The sequence below is a fragment of the Apodemus sylvaticus genome, chromosome 3, assembly GCF_947179515.1.
Source record: "Apodemus sylvaticus chromosome 3, mApoSyl1.1, whole genome shotgun sequence".
NCBI classification, from domain to species: Eukaryota; Metazoa; Chordata; class Mammalia; order Rodentia; family Muridae; genus Apodemus; species Apodemus sylvaticus.
Window position 1 is genome coordinate 75,110,129 of NC_067474.1, and position 16,061 is coordinate 75,126,189.

Sequence of the window (16,061 nt, forward strand, 5' to 3'; positions counted from 1 at the left end):
TGACCACCTGAGTCCAACCCCCGACCCATCCCTGAAGGAGAGAACTGACTCCTGCAAGTTGTACTCTGACCTTCACTTGTAGATCCTAGCACGGCCCCTCCCACTAAACAAGCAACTGAATGTAATAAAAATTAAAAGACAAATATTACAACAGTAATAAAAACTGTCTAAGATTAAACCCAGAAATTATACTAGAGAACAAAAGTAACAAAAATCAAACTAATAAATCTTTTGGGAAAAAAAATTACAGACCAATAAAGTGGAAGAACTTGGTAGTAGGAACTGAAGCAAACAAGTGACTTCAGTTTTAATCAACTCCAAAGCCTCTACATGCTGGGCAAGTGGCCTGTCAAGATGGTCCCCTGAGCACCACACTAAATCCCTTCAGCAAGCAATGTGAATTTCCAGTCTCATGGGTTCCTGTGTGCCCAGGGCCTCCTGGTGCCAACTACTGGGGAAGGCTCCAGATGGACACTTGACTCTGATTCAATGGAAATAACAGATCATTTTGAGCTGGGAGACGGTTGTGCCTGAACCCTTGAAACTCATAAGGTCTGCACGGAACCCATAGCTTTGGGAGAAAAGGCTCCGAGGCATTTTGGGACAATTGATGGGATTTGAATAAGGCTGTTTTAGTAGGAGATGCTTTGGTTTTGGGTACTTCCTGGAGCTAAAGCATGTTCTTCCCTATACGAAGTGCTCTATGAAGGATTTAGGCAAAGGCGTAGGATGCTTGCTCTCAGATCATTCAGGAAAAAAAGGTATAAATACGATAACTGGAGAATACTCTTCTTTTCCTTTTTTTCCTCTATTTTTTTTTTCTGATTGAGACAACTTTCTTCTAAGTTTGAGATTATTTCAAAAGCTACTCACAGAGTTGAACTTTTTGTAGGTTATTTAGAAGTGACAGTATAAGAACTGATAACTATAAGATCTGAGACTGGCCAGAGAGGAGAGACACATCCTCTGATGCAAACAAGGACTTTAATTGCAGGCAGCCCCCCTCCCTGGCTGTCAGGAGCTGGGGTGACTCATGCTGGTGGCCCAGGGATGCCTCAGACCTCTTCCCTCCTTGCGGTGGAGTTTCTGAATCGGTCTTCATGACTCCTGTCCACTGCCTTCCTCATCCTCATGGAGACCCCCCAGCAGCCGAGCAGCTCAGAGCCCATGTGCTGCTGCCACTAGAACCCTCAGGGTCGCCCGATGAGACACGGTCGGAAGGCCCAGTGTTCCTGGTAGTAGCGGTTTAGATTTTTCTTAGGGTATCCTGTTTGTATATTGTATGCAGTCAGCTCTGAAAGAAAGAAAGCACGCTGTTGGGTGAAGGCCTTTGAGCTGGAGTTGGGTGAACTGCTGTGAGTGTATCTCTCTCAGATGGGTTTCCAGAGTCCAGGAGTTCCACAGGAGCCCAGGCACTCTGCAGCTTAGTTAACAGGCCTGGTATCTTTCCACATGGTGGAGTCACTGGAAATGGAATGTCTTGCAAAGCGCAAGACATAGGAAACAGGAAACTTGGGCCCATCCTGGCTGAGACACAGATGGTGTTCCCTGGTAGGCTGCTACAAAGTCCCCTTCTCAGTGTTGGATCTTAGTTTCCTTGGTCATGGATGAGCCAGAGAAGATCCCAGCTCCTCCCCCTCAGCTTAAATAGAACAGGTATGCTCTTGTAGGAAAACGTACCCTGAAGTTTTCTAGTGTTTGCAACAGGGGCTTGACTGATAGGTGAGTTCTACAGTGAGGAGGTGTGGGTGATCCTTGTCTATCAGTGGCCCCTTGGGGATAGAGGCTGTGTGAGGCTGTGTGCCACAGGATGAATTTCCCCCAACATGGCTTCCTTAATTCTTTATGGTTGTGCCACTGTTCTAGGTTGGACATTTGTTCTTTTGTGACCTAAAGACATGCCACCCCAACTGAGCTCAGCATTGTTATTTATTGCTCATTAGACATGTACACGCCTGGTTCTGGACAAATAACAGAGAACAAAACCAGTGTGGACCTGCCACTCTGGAACCGATGTAAACCTGCCAGTCTGAACTCAATGTGTAGTCTCCAAAGTACAGATTAAGCAGTGTCAAGACCCCACCACAATGCCCATAAGAGTGTGAGTGCATGGATGTAGAGTGTTCTTTCCTTAAGGCCATCTCCTTCTAATGCAATGCCTAACTTGGAAAAAAAAATGGCTAGCCTCAGACTCTGTAGCCTCCACAGCAGCTCCCAGAGTGTGAACACAGCTAGTTCACGTACCCTATAGGGCCTGGCTATCAGGACAGAGCCCCCTTTCCCAGAAGTCACTGTTAGGACCTCTCTTTGGGACTCACCTTCAAAATCACTGCTGGTAGTGGAGAAGTTCTTTTCTTGGGCAACGAGGGACTGTGCATTAGTTCGCTTGAGGTTTTGTTCGCATAACTCATTCTTCTCAGTCTTCAGCAAATCTGACAACGAGAATTCCATGGGGGTCACTTGGGGGAGGCTGAGCCAGGCAGAGAAGTGAGGCGTTGAGTCAACTGAAGCAGCCGTAGGTGAGTAGTGGATATTATGGGATGGGGAAAATCTGAATCCATTTCTCCTTTGAATAAGTGCTGAACTTAAAAATACATATTTTTAAAAACTGATGTATTCATTCATTTATTTTATGTGCAATAGCGTTTAGCCCGCACGTATGTCGGTGTGAGGGTGTCAGATGCCTGGAACTGGAGTTACAAACAGTTGTAAGCTGCCATGTGTGCAATGGGAATTGAAGCTGGGTTTCTTGGCAGAGTAGCCAGTGCTCACTACCACTGAGCTTAAAAGCATCAAATTTTTTCCTTATTTTTCTTATTTTTCAATGCAATGCCAATCTATTTCAGAAAGGAAAAATGCTCTCAGCTCCTCCCAGATACAGTTTTTCTTTAAGCGTATTTTAACATAGATTATCAGATTGCCTGTCCTATGTATGCAGTTCATTTCCTTCATATACATTATATACATCTTTCCCATATTAGTACATTAAAAAGTAGTTGCTGTACAGTATTCACCTTCATGGATAATTCAAGACTTAACCAATTGGTGATTGTTGTGTGTTTAGATCTTTTTCTTCTAATTTTATTACTATAAAGATTGGATTATGTTTAAGCCTTTCTGTATTTCCAGAGCAGTAACAGAGACAGGCTAAGATCTCTGGAGCAGGTGTGACAGCTTTGCCACTGGCTGTGTAATAAGCAAATCACCTCTGCTCATTCCTGCAATGCAGTACCCTTGTTTTGGTTGATGGTGCCCACCTTAGATAGCTGCAGTGCAGGTGGAGAGATGTTTGTCCTAAGTACACCTCGTGTGGCATGCTGGGGGATTCACCTAGAATTGTACAGTGCTGTACACATGCTGCCGAGTCGGAGATTGAGCACCATCATTATTGTCTTAGGAAAGGGAGCTTGGACTTTTTAAGGTTTTGTTCTTCATTTTTAGCATGAAGCTATTTTCGTGGGCTTCCATATGTTCCCACTATGAGGATTTTTCCTGCTTCTTGTCACATTTCATCTGACAGTAGGACTGTGACAGATTTCCACCAGAACTTATCTTACCACGTCCCAGAGAGTCTTAGCTTTGCCTACTTTTGATAACAATGCTTTTATCATTTTTTGACATCATTGGTTTTGAACATTGCCTTTTCTGTCCTAGGCCACCAAGGAAGGCTGTGATAGAAACTGGAGGCCGAGATACCTTCTCTGTTTTCCTCTCAGTCCCTGATACAGAACCATGGGGAGTCTTTTATTTCAGAGGATGGAGATGAGAAGGGATGGTGGTGTGTCCTGGACTTTGGTGAGGAAGAAGTACTCATTCATTTTGTAAGCCATCAGAACTTCAAGGCTTCTTAGTGGAAGACTTTGTTCTTGTATGCCCAAGCCCATCCATTCCTATTCCTTCATCACACCTCCCCGACCATGATTCCTCAAGTATATTATAAAGTGTATATTCCCATTTTACAGGATAGGCTAGTTGAGGCTAGCTAAGGCACAGACAGATTAGGTGACTTGTTCAACCCCTGTGACAGAACTGAGACTCAAAGGGGCACATCAGATCCAAAGACAGAGAGCTTAACTATCATCTTACACATCTTATAGTCATTAGTCTTGGTCCTCAAATTACGAAGTGTTTCCAGATTTACCCAGAGACCATGCCAAAACACAGCTTCTGACTCACCAGGTCGGCAACAGGGTCTGAAGATACACTTTATTTCAAGACAGGGTTTCATATAGCTTGAGCTGACCCGTGGCTCACTAAGTAGTGGAGGATGGCCGTGAACCTCTCATCTCCTCCTCTACCTCCCAAGTGCTGAGATTACAGATATGTGCCACCTCACTCTGTTTGCTTTAGGTGTGGTGCTAGGTTTTTAGGCATGCCAAGCAAGCCCTCTTATCAACAGAGCCCCAGCCCCAGCCATGAATATGCATTCCAAGGAGCTCCCGGGTAATGTCAATGCTGCGAGACCTCAGTCCATGCTTTAGCTAGCATGCTTGAGCTCCCTTGTCTGTTGGCTATGGTACTAGCTACCCATCCTCCATCTCATTTTAGCTGGCAATTTCTTTCACTCAAAAGATGAATGAAATAGTTATAAAACTGTTATTCGTGGACCTAAAGCTAGGGGACATCAAGGAAGAGGGGTGAAAAGATTCTAAGAGCTAGAGAGTTCAGGGAGTTGGCTGTGGGGTTGTGTCTCCCAATGATGTCAGAAGCTACCTGATAAAGTCTCTGCCACAGGACCACCCAAACACTAGCTGAACAAAGAACACACCAGTAGCTGTGTCCGTGTGGATGGGGGAAACTCACAGCCTCAACCCTGCACAGAGAACTGTAGGCAACTAGGGCATGGTGGAGAGCTGGAGAAGCAGTCTTCCTCAGGGAAGAGCACATGACAGCTGGTTATCCAATACCAAATGATCAGCTCTGAAAACATTCATAGAAGTCGTATTATACAGACTGAGCAGTTTCTATTTGTATATCCAGGACTATATGTAACAATGAAAAAAAGGCCATGGATATGAAAGAGAGCAAGGTGGGCTGTGTGGAGGGCTTGGAGAGACAAAACGGAAGGTGAAAATGTTGTAATTATAATCTCAAAAAAAAAAGTAAAAAAAAAAAGAAGGAAATCTGGGGCCTTCTCTGGAGGAAAGATATAAACTGAGGTGTAGGGGGGCCAGTCTGATACCTACTGAAGGTTGGTGGCTGGACCTCTTGGCTTGGAACCTTGGGGCTCTCAACGACAGGTTCCTCACAGTTCCAGCAGCATAAACTGAAGATCTTCGAGGCCAGGGTTTGGTGGGCCGCTGTGGGAGGTAAAAGCACGGGCACTGGAGATCCTTAGATCTGAGTTTCATATGTTGGTTAGAAATTGTTTATGACTCTCTGTGGCCAGGAAGTCCAGGTTGGCTCTTTCTAAGCTGCTCTCCTCTCTCTCCCTCTCCCTCTCCCTCTCTCTCTCCCTCTTTCTCTCTCTCTCCCTTTTTCTCTCTCTTTGTCTGTCTGTCTCTCTGTGTGTGTGTGCGTGCGCACACGCACTCACACACACACATGCACACATGTGCACGCACGTGCACACATGCCCATGTTCATGTGTATATTTGGAAGCCAGAGTGCAGCTTCAGGTATCCTTGCCAACCACTCTGCACCTTGGTTTTTTTTGAGGTGAGGTCCCTCAGTGGTCTTCGAACTTGCCAATTTGGAAAGAATGTCTAGCTAGCAACTCCCAGGTGTCTTTCTGTGTTTGCATCCCCAGCGTTGGGACTGTAGGCATTCCTGCCATGCTCAGCTGTTCATGTGGATGCTCAGCTGTTCGTGTGGATGCTCCAGTTCAGACTCAGGTCCTTATGCTTGCATAGCAAGAGCTTTTCTGACGGAGCCAACGCTTCACTCGGAAGCCCTCTTTAAAAGACACTTTTCTTATTCTATACAAAATTTCCTTACCCATAGAGAGGAAATGAAGGCTTTACTCTGCCAGCTTTGTCTGTGTGGAATCACCAGGGTTGAAACTGAGCCCAGTTCACCAGGTAGGTCTGTCGCCTAGATGAACATAAGACCATAGCTGAAAAGTGCTTGTCCTTCATCTGTGTGTATACTCCAGCTAGGACCCACTGCAGCAGGATCTTAGCTCCTGCGGAAGTAGATCACTGGCAATCAGGCTTTAGAGAGCTCTGTGGTCTACCCCATTTGTAGGTACATATTCCTAGAGGTGCCTACTTTACAGAAGCAAAGTGTTAGATATATGCGACGTGACCCTGGTGGTAGGTTCCCCTCCAGGGCTCACTGCCTCTGACTTGCTCTCATTCTGAGGTCCTGTGTCAACATGGCAGGAAGTACATGTCATGTAGGTTTTGTGGGGCAGTGGGCCGTGCCACCAGACAACTGGGAAGGTAGTAGTAAAGTTCAGAACCCCAATAAAACTCATAATTGAGAAAGGCAGGGGTTTGAACTGGCTCTCCACCAGATTCTTGTTCTGGAGCACAAGATAATGACACCCCGCTAAGAGAACCATGACAACCTGTCATGTAGCATAGAACCTAGAGTTCTCCATGCTAATGAGGTATCTAGGGGCACTGAGTGTTTAGTCAATGAGCATTTCTTCCTAGGCATCCCTTCCTGCAAAAAGTATTTAATCTCTGGTTCACCCTGAGTAAATTGTATGCTTCCTCATCTACCATAAATAAAGCAGTTGGGACAAGCCAGGACTGTTTCCATCATCAAGGATTGCTGGGGGTGGGGAGGCCTTCACCATATAGAGCCTTGCCTGAGCCTCTTGTAGAAGGCCTGTCTGTACTACTGGTACTCTGAGCTAAGGCAGATCTCTTACCCACCCACTCTGGGCTCATCATAGTTTGGTGGGTCCCCATTTCCAACTTATTGTGGTCCCCAGTGGCTTCTGGGTACACAGGATGATGGGAGTCCCTGTTCCCAACTCTTCGGGGTTCCCAGTGGCATCTGGTTGTCTAGGAGTTTGAGAACCACAGCCTCTGCCCCAGCCTCTGCTGTTTCTTACCTGCCGGGACCCCTATCTTAGACTTTGCCTCCTTTGAGTATCATGTTGGCATCCTATGAACCCAGCACCCCAGAGGCAGGGAAGGAATGCAGCTTAGCACCTCTGCATTTAATATAGAACTACAAGTTTAATCCCTGGTGTGGACATTTGCTATATGGATTTGAGTAAACCTCTCAATGGTAAGAGGAAATTAATCTGGGTAATCCCTCCAAAGAGCTTTCTCAAGCCAATAGTACAAGAATATAGGATCTTGTTTTAGTCCCAAACTTCTTTTATATGTCAACTTTTTTAGACCTTTAGATATGTCCCATTCTTGTGCTGTGTCAAAACTTTCTTTCAGGGAATTGTTGCCATAGTATTGGTTAGGTGTCTGTCATCCCACCCAGCTCACCTCGTGAGATACTCGTCACTGTCACTTGTTTCTTTCTTGACTGCTGTATTGGTCTCAGCTACCAACAGCTCTTGCACAAATCATTTCAATAGTCTCCTCACTGGTCTCCCTGTTTCTCTTACAATTAATGATTAATGTGAAAACTAGGATTCCTATGTTATGTAATAGTTTTGCTCAGTATCTCCAGTGGTAGAAAAAAGACATAATACATGAAAGGGTACAGTATTGAAGAAAGAAATGATAATCTTGAAATAATAGGTATTCTAGATCTACAAAGCAGCAGTCGGGGCCCAAGAGATGACACAGCAGGTGAAGGCACTTGTTCCCAGACCAACCTTATGAATTTGACCCCCAGGGCCCACATGGAAGAAGAGAACAGCCTCCCACAAGCTGTCCTCTGATTGCCACAAGCATGACATGGCACATAGTGTGTGATCATGTGTGTGTGTGCATGCGTACGTGAGTCTACATGGGTACACACACACACCCACATACCCACACACCCCAAAAACATCGGAAAGAAAGATCTAGAGAGTAATGATTGATAGCAAACGTAACAGTAGAAGCTATAGTGAATCTGAAGGGATAGAAAGGACAGAAGAAGTTCCACACATGGAAATAGAGAATGGAAAAGTGTTAAGAGACTGAGAAGGACAGCAGTGAGCAGAGAGCTGCTCCCAGCTACTTTGCTCAGGGCCAGAGGAAGGGAGGTGTGGCTCTGGAAGCCTCTAAAGCATAAATGGCAGACGCCCCTCCCCCAAGTTTGATGAAGAACACTCACCTAAGTACTCATAGTACACCAAACAGAAAATATTAAGTTACTCCACGTAAGTCAAATAGTGAAAAATTAAAGAAAAAACTTTCAAAGGTAAAAATCTATAATAATGATAATAATGATTATAATAATAGGAATACAAAAGATGCATTTGCATATAAAGGGGAAAATCAGGAATAACAGCTGATTTTTCATCAGGAGCAGTGTGAACTAGAATATGATGGAGTAACATCTTGAACTATTAAAACAGAAGCCCCAGAACACTCCTGGAAACATTTTTTTTCAATACTTATAGTAAAGTAAAGGCACTCACAAGGAAACAAGGTAAGAATCTGTGCTCAGAAGACTATGGCTAAAAGATTCTAAATGTTTTCAGGAACATGATTGGCTTGGAAATACAAACCCAAAGAAAGGGATGAGCAGGGAACACAAGAATGACTGGTGTGAAAGCTTTGTGTTAAAGGTCCCCCTCACCCCCACTTTCTCCTCCCTAAATAAGTCTTTTCAGGTTCTTACATTTCTCAGAAGAAAAGCAAGTTTCTTACCGGGCTCTTAACGGAACTGTCACATCCCCCCACCCCCAATCCCCTATGCTCAACCATCTCAAAAAAGTCCCCTGCCTTCAATTCCAGTGATTTCTTAACTAATTCTGTTCGAGGTGTACTGATTACTTTGTTGATTAAAAACCCACCAAGCTCCCAGCTCAGGAACTTGTGCTTACTTCAGCCTCTGATTAGAAAGGTATTTTTAGAAATATATTGTGAGACAGGCTGTGGTGGCACATGAGGCAGAGGCAGGTGGATTTCTGAGTTCAAGGCCAGCCTGGTCTACAGAGTGAGTTCCAGGACAGCCAGGGCTACACAGAGAAACCCTGTCTCCAAATAAATAAATAAATAAATAAATAAATAAATAAATAAATAAATAAATACAATAAAAATAAAAATAAAAATAAAAATAAAAACAAAAATAAATAAAACCCGAACACAAATACATTGTTTTTCCTTTCAAGTTTTTCTTTTTATGTTACCTTTCCCAGGGACACTTCCTTTAGTCAAACAATGAAAACTTGTATCTTTTACTGTTAACCTCTGCTCCCACTTTTCTGCCATTTTCAGACTCGTATTCACTTAACTGTGTTTACACTCTGCCTTCCTTCAGTGGGTCACAGCACAGGAATTAGGGACTTGACCCAATGCTTACTTCTTAGTTTTAGCACACAGGGCGGTGTGGATAGTCAGTAAATGATTGCTGAATGAGCGAACCAGCATCAATTCCTCTTTGTCTCGTGGTTGTAAACTCTCGAGGAAGTAGTAAATTTGGTAATAACTTTTGTTTCAGGAACATTGTAACCTATGGGTCAACCTTGTGATGTGCCAGGCTGAGCCTTGATTGCCTTGTGAGTCTCTTAGTTGCGCTCTGTTTATTGGTGGGAGCTATCCACCCCCACCCCTACCCCAGCTACTGCAGATCAAATGTATTGTATATCCATGCTCCCCATTTTGCATCATGGTCTTTTTAGTCACTTAGAGCTCAGAGCCAGAGGCTTGCCTCCTACAAATCCTGACACTTATCCATCAGTCTTTGGGCTTTGATTTCCCAGTATCTTTCAATCTGTCTGTCACCATCTCTTGCTATTTCCCTTCACCAAAACCACAGCCACCATCACTCCTTACTGGACCACTGCCTAACCTTTCTCCATGATGTGCTATCCCTATCACAAGTTAATTACATGGCCAAAGTACAAGTCTGATACTATCAATCCTGTGCTAAGGCCTTCAGTGGACCTCCTCATATCCGTGGATCTGGTTCCTTCTGTGAGTCTACTGTTAATAGCTTCAGACTGAACATCTCTGGATTTTGCTACATTGGATGTAGCCGGTGCTGGATGAGCAGTTCCCCTGTTCATACTTCTGCCGAAGGATCCTATAATACACTGTTCCCTGAAACCAGAGATGGGGTTACCTTGGGCCTTTACTCCTGAGATTTTAGCACTCAGCCTGGGAGTTACAGGAAGCCACCTCTTGAAATTAGCATGCACGCTCATAGCCCTTCCCCACCCCTCCTGCCATGTAGCTCAGGTCACAGTCTATTACTGTATAGTGCTTGCTTAACTCAAGCTCATTGCTACACAAAACTACGTGTTGAAAACACTGTATTATAACTGACTGTTTAGTAGTCAGCTACAGGGACGGTGGCCAGTGAGCATTTTCCTATTCAGTGTATAGTTTTGAGAACCTACTATGAGTCAGGTTCTGTTTGGTGCTGGATACTCAGCAATGAACAAAATAAAGATGGGCAGTCGTCCTACTCATAGGAGGCTAGTGGTGACAGGTTCTTTATCTCTTACCTTTATTTCCTGTGTCCTTAGTACCTGTCCTGGTCCTTTGAAAATATTTGAACAAACACGGACCTTCTCTTCCTCCTCCCATCTGATCTTTAATATTTTTATTTTTGTGCACATAAGTGATTCCCTCATGGTAAGATACACCCAGCAGAATAGACACATGTCTCTACGATGTAGGAACCTTGGACCAGGAGGCATGGGTGATGAGCTTAATGTTATTTCCAGTAATCTTTTTGGATCTGCTGCCTGGTGAGGTTTTTTTTGGGGGGGGGCAATATCTAAGCCCTGGTGAAGTTTACTGAGCTCTCTTCCATGGACTCACAGCAATATAAAAATATATAACACACTTCTATCTTGTGTGTACAAGACCCATCATTTATCAAACACCTTTGCCATGTACCTGCCTGAGTTTTGCTAATTGTTTTATTTTGTCCACCCAGCTCTTCAAAGTATCCCCAGTTGCTAGTCAACTGGCCCTTTAAGAATTCTTAGTTGTTAGAGCTGCTTGTCCTGATAGCCTACAGTGTAGGTTACCTCTTAGATTTCTGGGAACAGGATAGGATATAAAAACGCCAGTTGAGGCTGAGAAAGGGATTGGGCAAGCAGAGTGAGATGAGAAGGCAGTTGGTATAGAATTGGGCTAGCAGAGAGGAGAAAGCAGTTGGCGCAGACGATATTGTTAGGAAATAGTTGAGTCAGGAGAAGGTGAGCTGAGCCGATAGACTTCAACAGTTGTTATAGTTTGGAGCTTCTAACATTGGGAAAACTGGGAGAAGGGACCTTTTAAGCAGACTGATGGGGAACTGAGGGAGGAACGGTTGGTTGGGAGTAATGTCCGAAGAGGCTGGGCTGGAAACTGAAAGGAGAGCTAGCAGGGAGTTAAGAGACTGTAAAAACAAACTTTTTTTTTCATGTTTTACATTCAGTTTCCTTCAGTTATCTAGGCATTGGCCTCGTCCTTACTCTTCAAGGTTGCCTTGCACACGTGACCTGCAGAAGCATGCATTCCGTCCCACATGTGACCCGCAGAAGCATGCATTCCAGGGATGGAGTGGACCCATAGGTCTGACCAGCCCCCACCACAGGTCAGCCTGGAGAGGCCCTGCTTGAGCTTCTGCAGCCTGATGGCCCGTTTCCTTAAAGGAAATTGTTGACACTCTGCCTAGTGCTCTCTTAAACCTTGGTGAGCATATACTCTGCCTTGCTAAATCATGAACCAAAGTCACTTCACTTAGCCTGTTCCCTGGAGTGACTTCTGGTTCACAGATCACTCAGTCTCTTCTAGATACTGTTTGATTAGGCTAAGACACTGCACTGGTACTTTATTCTCTAAAATTGATTATAGTGTAATTGTTCCCATTTGTCATAATCCCTATATATTACTTGTCATGTCTTCCTGAAAACACTGCTCCTCCTTGTTGCCCATATTCTCAAGTCTACTTAATAAATGTCATCAATTTCATTAAATAATGTGAACTTACCAAGGCTATTATGATGAATTTTTTTTTTGCTTTTTTTTTGAGACAGGGTCTCACTGTGTAGTCCTGGCTTGCGTCTTGCTATGTAGATCAGACTTGACCTTGAACTCACAGAGATCCTCCTCCCTCTGCCTCCTGAGTGCTGGGACTAAAGCCATGTACCAATACTCCTGGCCTCTTATGAACTTTGGATTTTAAGAACAAGTGATTTCAAGAGGGACATTGAAAACAAGACTGTATGAACTGGCAAGGAAAACGAAGAAGAAAGAACAAAACAAAGTGAGAGATCCTACTCCCACTCAAACCTTCTGAAACCTCCTTTCTTTGCCTCTTTCTTTCCCCACCCAAGTTTCCCCTCACACCCACGTATACTTCTTTTATAGCTAATAGCTCAACTTTAACACACAACAACCCCGAAAACTCCCGTGTCAAATGCTGGATCCAGTGAGGGAGATTTAAGATAAGAGCTGGCAGAGTGCAAATATCCAGATTCCTCTCAAATTTCAGAGCAATAGACAATGACTGCATCTAATTCTGGCTTCTGTTTGCCACTCGCTGCCCTAAAGTTTCATATCTGTGCTGAGATGTTTACTTAATACTTGACCATCAACAAAGGGGAGAAAACATTTAAAAACAGGGTGGAGAAGACAGGATATCCAAATAATTTTTGAATAATTAAAAAGCAAATCAGACTTGAGAAGCCCCTTTGAAAGCCACTCTTGAGAACAAAGACTCAGAGTCACAAACAAAATGAAAAATGAGTCGGAGACCTGCGCCACATCTGGCACGGAGAGGACACCACTTTCTGATGCTCTCTAGAGAACCGACAGGAGCAGGGTATTAGTTTGCCTATCCCCTTCTGCCCCCTCTACTCCTCCCTCTTCCCCTGTTGCCACCCCTTGCCATCAGGGGTGGGAGACCTGCGCCACATCTGGCAGGACACCACTTTCTGATACTCTCTAGAGAACCGACGGGAACAGGGTATTAGGGAACAGGGTATTAGAGAACCGACAGGAGCCGGGTATTAGAGAACTGACAGGAGCAGAGCATTCAACCCTTGCCAAGTCTGCCACAGGGAGACCCCATTGCCTGATATATCCTGGAGAATCAGCTGTTTGCAGGGCATTGGACAGAAAGAGAATCCCAAGAGTACAGAAGCACAGGCCTACAGGATAGAGAAGATAGTGTCAGCAAGACCAGTTATCACCAGAGATAACGAGATGGCCAAAGGCAAACACAAGATCATTACCACCAGAAACCAAGGCAACATGGCACCATCAGAACTCAGCTCTCCCACAACAGCAAATCCTGCATACTCCATCACATCAGAAAAGCAAGAACCAGATTTGAAATCACATCTAATATCTCTGATGGACTTCAAGAAGGACATAAATAACTTCCTTAAAGAAATACAAGAGAACATGGGTCAACAGGTAGAAGCACAAAAATCCCTTAAAGAATGACAAGAGAATATGGATCAAAAGATAGAAGCCCTTAAAGAGGAAACACAAAAATCTCTTAAAGAAATATGGGAGAATATGGGTCAACAGGTTGAAGCCCTTAAAGAGGCAATACAAAAATCCCATGGGGAATTACAGGAGAACATGAGTCAACATGCAGAAAACCAAAAAGAGGAATCACAAAAATCCCTAAAGGAAACACAGGAGAACATGGATTAATAGGTAGAAACCCTTAAAGCAGTAACACAAAAATTCCTTAAAGAATTTCAGGAAAAAACAAACAATAAAGTGAAGGAACTGAACAAAACTAACCAGGATTTAAACCTGGAAATAGAATCAACAAAGAAATCACAAAGTGAGACATCTCTGAAAATAAAAAACCTTGGAAAGAATTCAGAAGTCATAGATGCAAGCATCAACAACAGAGTACAAGAGATAGAAGAAAGAATCTCAGATGCTGAAGATTCCATAGAAACCACTGACTCAACAGTCAAAGAAAATGCAAAATGCAAAAAGCTTGTAACCCAAAACATTCAGGAACTCCAGGACACAATGAGAAGACCAAACCTAAGGATTATAGGAATAGAAGAAAGCGAGGATTTACATCTTAAAGGCCCAATAAATATCTTCAACAAAATTATAGAAGAAAACTTCCCTAACCTAAAGAAGGAGATGCCCATGAACATACAGGAGGCCTACAGAACTCCAAACAGATTGGACCAGAGCAGAAACTCCTCCCGTCACATAATAATCAGAACACCAAATGCACTAAACAAAGAAGGAATATTGAAAGCAGTGAGAGAAAAAGGTCAAGTAATATATAAAGGCAGACCTATCAGAATTACACCAGACTTCTCACCAGAGTCTATAAAGCCAGAAGAACCTGGGCAGATGTCATACAGACTCTAAGAGAACATAAATGTCAGCCCAGACTACTATACCCAGCAAAACTTTCAATTACCAAAGATGGTGAAAACAAGACATTCCATGACAAAAGCAAATTTACACAGTATCTTTCCACAAATCCAGCTCTGCAAAGGATAATGGGTGAAAAATACCAACACAAGACAGCGAACTACACTGTAGAAAAATCAATAAGGTAATCTTTCATCAAACCCAGTAGAAGATAGCTACACAACCAGAATGTCACCTTTAACTAAGAAGATAACAGTAAGCAACAATGACTTTCCTTAATATCTCTTAATATCAATGGTCTCAATTCCCCTATAAAAAGACATAGATTAATGGACTGAATACATAAACAGGACCCAACGTTTTGCTGCATACAAGAAACCCACCTCAATGACAAGCACTATTTAAGAGTCAAAGGATGGAAAACAATTTTCCAAGCAAATGGTCCCAAGAAACAAGCTGGAGTGGCCATTCTTATATCGGATAAAATTGACTTTCAACCAAAAGTTGTCAAAAAAGATAAGGAGGGACACTTCATACCAGTCAAAGGAAAAGTATACCAAGATGAATTCTCAATTCTGAACATCTATGCTCCGAACGCAAGGGCACCTACATAAAAGAAACTTTACTAAATCTCAAAGCACACATTGCACCCCACACAATAATAGTGGGAGACTTCAACACCCCACTGTCAAAAATGGAGAAGAAACTAAACAGAGATACAGTGAAACTAACTGAAGTTATGGACCAAGTGGATCTAACATATATAGAACATTCCACCCTAAAGCAAAAGAATATACCTTCTTCCTCAGCACCTCATGGTACCTTCTCCAAAACTGACCATATAATTGGTCACAAAACAGGCCTCAACAGATATAGAAATATTGAAATTATTCCATGTATCTTATCAGATCACCACGGCCCAAGACTGGTCTTAAGCTCAAAGAAATGCAATGGAAAATACACATATACATGGACTTTGAACAATGCTCTTCTCAATGATAGCTTGGTCAAGGAAGAAATAAAGAGATTAAAGACTTTTTAGAATTCAATTAAAATGAAGACACATCATACCAAAATTTATGGGACACAATGAAAGCAGTGCTAAGAGGAAAACTCATAGCTCTGTTTGCCTCCAAAAAGAGAATGGAGAAAGCTTACATTAACAGCTTGACAGTGTACTTGAAGGCTCCAGAACAAAAGCAAATACCCCCAAGAGGAGTAGACGGCAGGAAATAATCAAACTTAGATCCGAAATCAACCAAGCAGAAACAAAAAGCTATACAAAGAATCAACAAAAGAAGGAGCTGGTTCTTTGAAAAAATCAACAAGATAGATAAACCCTTAGCCAGACTAACAGGGGGCACAGAGACAGTATCCAAATTAATAAAATCAGAAATGAAAAGGGAGACATAATAGAAACTGTGGAAATTCAAAAAATCATCAGATCCTACTACAAGAGTTTATACTCAACAAAGTTTGAAAACCTAGATGAAATGGATAACTTTCTAGATACATACCAGGTGCCAATGTTAAAACAGGATCAGATAAACCATCTAAATAGTCTAATAGTCTTAAGCCCTGAGGAAAAAGAAGAAGTCATTAATAGTCTCCCTTCAAAAAAAAAAAAAAAAAAAAAAGCCCAGGTCCAGATGGGTTTAGCTGGGAATTCTATCAGATCTTCAAAGAAGAGTT

At 43.0% G+C, this 16,061-nt stretch overlaps 1 protein-coding gene across 1 annotated transcript; it reads right to left on the reverse strand.

Moving 5' to 3' along the window:
- Nucleotides 1–1,190: 1,190 nt before the first annotated feature.
- Nucleotides 1,191–11,942, reverse strand: Tex48 (testis expressed 48). Its single transcript, XM_052175794.1, has 4 exons — nt 11,900–11,942; nt 5,187–5,300; nt 2,319–2,432; nt 1,191–1,294 (listed from the first exon to the last, which is right to left on the reverse strand). The coding sequence occupies exons 1-4, from the start codon at nt 11,940–11,942 to the stop codon at nt 1,191–1,193; spliced, it is 375 nt and encodes a 124-aa protein (XP_052031754.1).
- Between the last annotated feature and the right edge of the window lie 4,119 nt (nt 11,943–16,061).